The following is a 5273-nucleotide window of genomic DNA, read 5'->3' as shown; positions in this document are numbered from 1 at the left end:
GCCCCCCGCGCCCATTGGCGGCCGCAGGGCGCTTGCGCGGCGGCGCCCCCCCCCCTTCCCCTCCCCCGCGCTCGGTGTGTGTCAGCCGGCCATGGAGCGGCCGCCGCCCGCTGCCGCCGCGGGCCCTGGGGCCGCCCCGCCGGCGCCACCACCACCACCACCAGCAGCAGCAGCCCGGGCAGGCGGCGGCGCCGGCAGCGCCGCCCGCCCCGCGGCGCAGTGACAGTGCCCGCCGCCGCCCGCCGGCCCCGCGCCTCCCGCCGCCGCCCGCCGCCGCCTGCGATGCTCAGTGAGTGGCCGCGGCCGCCGCGACCGGTACCGGGGCGGGGGGAGCCGCGGGGGGCGGCGGGGCGGCGCGGGCCGCCTCGTGGCGGAGGCCCGCAGGCCCGGCCCGGCTGCCCGGGAGGCCGCGGCCGCCGAGCCCCGGCGGCACCGGCGGGGCGCCCGCCCAAATGCGTGGTTTTCCTTATCGCGCGCACCGCTTTTTCACCCTGCTCGGGAAGGCTTTCGCTTTCGCGTCTCCTCCGCGAGCTCCTCGGTTCTTCCTTCCCCGGCGCTGCCGGGGAGGCAGCGGCCAAAAACGCCCCCCGGCTCGGGCCGGGCGGGGACTCGTGGGGCGCTGGCCTAGCCTGGCCTGGCTGCCGCGGACGGAGCCGGCGCCGCTCGCGTTGGGCCTGGCGGCTCCGCCGGGAGGAAGGCTGGTGGCGAGGCCGGAGGCGCAGGGTGATGCGTTGCGGGCAGGGATGGAGCGTGTGCGGCCCAGGCGCGGGGAGGAGAGCAGACGGATGAAGCGTGCTGTTTGGGTCTGTCTGCTGGGGAAAAAAAACCCCACTCTGGACTAAGTAAAATTTCACGTGTGGACAGCGAACCAAGTCTAAGTCCAGTGCAAATGGACACAGCCTCTCCTGGAATCACAGCTGTTTCCTCTCTGCCTCTTCACATGGACACTGCTGTTCAGGGAAGAGCCTTCTCTGTAGCTCCTGCTGTCTGGAACAGTTTTCCCATTTTGCACCACCTCCCTGAGTCTTTGTATCAGCTTGTCTTGTTTGCTCACCTATCTTTTCTTTAATTTCTTTTCCCGCATATGTGAAATCGCTCAGTTCTGGCTTAAGTAATGTCTTTTTATTACTTTATCCAGACCCTGTTTATTCTGAAGTTTTGTAAGTCTTTCGTTATTTTTAACATCACGAAATTAAAAGTCAAAGAATTTAGTACTGTCGGACTCCAAATCTGTAGGATAGTAAATTCCAAATTTGCCTGTACGTACAGGGCTAAAAGGTGGTGTACTTCTCTGCCCCATAGACGTGGAGAGAATATTCGAAATGTGCTTTTGTGGCTTTTTAAGATTGACCATCCCTGGTGGTTCTTTATGCCCTTCCTCAGCCTACTGGAAGGAAGGATGGACCTGCTGTCCCAGAGCCAGGAAAGGAATGCAGGGTCTTTAAAAGCAGCATTTCCAACACTAGCTTTCAAGTTTTTTCTCATATGTCTGTAGTGAGAATATTTCACGGCAATGGAGTTTGCCTGAACATGTGCTCATGAGGGAGAATAGTCAGGAAAAGAATTTCCTTGTCTGCGTGCTTGATATCCAGCTAATTTCCAGCTTTTCTAGGAAAGAGGAACTTGTGCTAAGTTTTGTACAGTTAGCCTCTCCTCTGAGCTTATTCCATGTTTTTGGTTCCTCTAAGAAAAGTAACCTAATATACTTTCTTTACATGCTCCAGCATTTGACACTGCAGAAGATGCTGCATTGTAGCTTTACAAATTCCCTGATGTGGTCTTTCTTCTCTCCTTCTTTATGTACTTTGCTTATCAGTAGAAATAGCTAACAGTGTTAATGTTTATTGTCCTCTCTGGATATTTGAGAATAATGAGGCTGCTAGGACTTACGAACAATTGCTTCAAACTTTCTGCAGGCTTGGACAACGATTGCTATGTGCATTCAACTTGTTTCGTATTTTGGAGGTTATCTTCAGTTACGAGAGCTGGAGACTTAAAATCTGGAGATTAAAATGGCAGACTTGTCCTTTTTTGCCTTTAAGTTCTACATCATTGACCTGTTGTGAACTGACTCAGCTGGAACCCAGTTAAGGCATTTTGGCAGGCCTTTCTTAGTTTATTTTATGATGTACTATAATTTTGAGGGCTTGATAAAGAGTACTTGTAGGAAGTTTGGTTTTGCTGCTGTTGAGCTTTTCTTCTGTCCTTCACCATGAATACTTTTTCCCTGATCCTGTGGCATTGCTCTTTGCCATTATACTTGATGCTCAGTGTTACAAAGTTATACAAAAATCTGAAACAAAAGTAGAGGTTATAGTCATAGTGTTAGTATGTCTGATGTCCACGGTTTCTTAGTGAAGAAGCATTTTCTGTAAAGTAGTTTCTGCTGTCATTGGTGGGGGGGAGATCTCCTTGAGCTAGTGCTCATAACACTCAGTACTGTTACTGTTGGGAGCGGTATACAAGGTATGTGAACGGAGCAAGAAGATGTACAAATTGCACAAAGCAGTTGCAAATGTCACCTTGCTATTCTTGGCTGAAGAAGCTGGGGCTTCTCTTATGTTCTCTGTCTGAAAAAGCTCGGACTGAAGTTAGCTACCAGTGATTGCTCCTCTCCCTGGCCATTCTTTTTTGCTACTATCTAATCCTGATGTTAGAATTTGAGACTACTGGATGATATACTGTTTCTTTGCCTCTCATTTAACATTTTCTGTATTGGTCATCTGCCTTCATTTAGCAGTAGCAGGAAAAGACCAATCTCAGGGCTCCTCTTTTTTGTCACTGTTGTTACAAAGACTCCCCTGGAGTCCTGCATCTTTCGCAGGTCAGTTTTTTTCTTTTTTTTTTTTTTTTTGTCTCTTTGATCCGTTATGAGTTTATGAGGAATTATCTGTATATGCAGGCTGCAGGCTGTGCCCTAATGGATAAGGGTTTCCTCACCAAATTTAACCTAGCACAAATTGATCCTGTAACTGCAGCAAAAATGTATGGGGAAGTATATTTCTAGATGCACTTTGTGATTGAACCGCAGACCTGAGGCTGATTTGCACACAGTTTTGACTGGCTAGGCCACTTCAGAAACATTTAGCTGAATCTGTTCAGTGCCATTTTGGGAGTGAGCTTCTTTTGGGTTGTAAGCCACATGTAATGATCTAATTACAAACTCTCAAAATCCGTTTCTGGATCTGAAATCTATGAAAGCATCACAAACTTAATTAAGTTGCTAACCTAACCTAAGCTTGTGTGGCAAACTGTGCAGAGGCGTTAGTGTGGAGCTGGGCACGTACATACAGTGCATACTGCTAGCTAAAATGCAGAATGACAGCATAATATGTTGTGAAGCTTAGCTAAGGGTGTGGGGTTTTTTGTTTTTTTTGTGAGTTTGTTAAGATGCTGGAATTCCCTGTGTCCACCTTTTTTGTGGACTCCATGAATTCTGTCTTTCCTACAGCTCTGGGCAGCAGAGAAAGTGTTACATCTGAGATGGAGTAAGTCAACATAATTTCTTTAATTGCAAGGAAGGTTAAAAGGAGGCTTGCTTTTGGAGTGGAAAAAGTTGTAGTTGAAGCTCATGATTTTAATAGGTCTATCTGGAAATGCTTTGAAAACCCCTTACCTGTTGATGCCCCTTCCCCACCCTCAACAATTATTTTACCTCTGAGAACAAATGGAGACCTTTTTAAGGTTTTCCCCAGAGCATGTATGGGTTTCCAATTCCATATATCTTTTCAAAGTAACTTCTGCTAAAACCTTGCATCCCCATCTGCTTGAAACTTCACAGAAAGCTTATTGTTCTAAGAACCCGTATAAGCAGTAAAGTGGGCATGGATATTAGGAAAAGCTCGATTATGGTCATATTTTTTAAGTTGTCATTTTTTTAAAGCAGTGCCCTTAAAGGGGAGGGTAGAGAGCATCCTTGCCTGTCTTTCTGAAACAGTTGTGCTTCATTGGATTTGGCTACTCAAAACAGAGAGCAATGTGCACTTGTAAAATATATGGAGGTCTTTGGTAGTGGGACTGTGAGGTGTAGAACAGTCTTGAGGTGGCCTGTGCTTTTTATGTTGTTCTTCCAGTAGTATAAAACTGATGTTTAGTCCTACTTTATTTAAAGCCTTTTAGGTTATCTAGACTTCTGTCTAGAATCAGTAGCTATTGCCGAAGGATTGCTGGCAGTCAGGGACTATTCAAATAGCAATTGCATTCATCTTAGTGACATTCTTTTGTTATAAGCCAGAGGCTGAAAGCTAGCATCAGGCTGCTTTTGGTTTTGGAGATACTACCAATTGGCATTTGTGAGAATGTCTTTCAAAATTTATTTAACGGAAATGTTAAAGGACTTTTTTTAATTTTTATAGGGGGGAAGTCTAGAGAGATGGAGGCAGGTGAAAAAGATGGGCAGAAGATTCTGCTTTTGTTTTTAATTTCTTTGTTTTTTTGGGGTGGACTTACCTGACTGAGGTGCCAAAAATCTGTCTCCAGCCTTTAGGTTCAGCTGATAAGCTGTTGCTTCTCAGATTCCTTAAGTAGGTGTGCTATTTAAAGCATTTTTATTCTGCAATTTCTTTCTCTGTATATTAATTTCTCATTCCCTTGACTCTTCTGGTATCATTTTGTTGATTGTCCAAGGAGAAGAACCAGAAAGTGACTGAAGAAGACCCAAGCTGCTAATGTAAAAAAGCAAGGAGGAGTTTTCTCTTACCCTTTTAGTCCAGAATCTTCAAAGGTGTTTTTGATTCCTCGGTGAAATTCATAGAATTAGGCATTAAAATATCTTCAAGGATCTGATTCAAAGGGTCTAGTTAGGCTGAAGAACTTAAGGGCAAATGCCTAAAGGCTTTGTTTCATACTTCAGTAATGAAGTAACTTGCAGTTGTTTGACTTCAGCAATGGAAGTGCTGAGCCATTTGTTTTCTATCAGTGTTAATATGGCTATGGTCTTATGTTAGTTTTAGCATATACCTACACAGTAACAGTGCCTTCATGCCCCATCATCTTTTTCTTTTCTTTTGAGGTCATGAAACGCGTACGCACAGAACAGATTCAGATGGCAGTGTCCTGCTACCTCAAACGCCGTCAGTATGTGGACTCAGAAGGTCCCTTAAAACAAGGGCTGAGGCTGTGTCAGACTGCTGAAGAGATGGCAGCTAATCTCACAGGTAATCCTAATGTTTTTCCTTGCATGCTTCTTGACAGCGTCAGGGCAAGTATAAGTATGTATATAGGTTTAATAGGTGAAAGTGTCTGTGTGCGTGGACCTCTTTCCTTCTGAAATA

The 5273-nt window shown here is 46.2% G+C and overlaps 1 protein-coding gene across 2 annotated transcripts in view; it reads left to right on the top strand.

The window, feature by feature from the left end:
* Window positions 1-54: 54 nt before the first annotated feature.
* LOC112993535 (TAF5-like RNA polymerase II p300/CBP-associated factor-associated factor 65 kDa subunit 5L) overlaps window positions 55-5273 on the top strand; it is a 54418-nt gene continuing 49199 nt past the window's right edge. For both annotated transcript variants that reach the window (XR_010388458.1, XM_064509264.1), the window contains exons 1-2: window positions 55-289; window positions 5012-5156. Coding sequence is in view for 1 of the 2 variants with exons in the window: in XM_064509264.1 (XP_064365334.1) it covers window positions 5015-5156 (142 nt within the window). In the remaining variant the exon portion in view is untranslated. The remainder of the gene's footprint in view (window positions 290-5011; window positions 5157-5273) is intronic.

Source organism: Dromaius novaehollandiae, chromosome 3 (assembly GCF_036370855.1).
Source record: "Dromaius novaehollandiae isolate bDroNov1 chromosome 3, bDroNov1.hap1, whole genome shotgun sequence".
Taxonomy (NCBI): domain Eukaryota; kingdom Metazoa; phylum Chordata; class Aves; order Casuariiformes; family Dromaiidae; genus Dromaius; species Dromaius novaehollandiae.
Note: the sequence above shows the minus strand (reverse complement) of the source record. Positions and strands in the feature narration are given on the sequence as shown.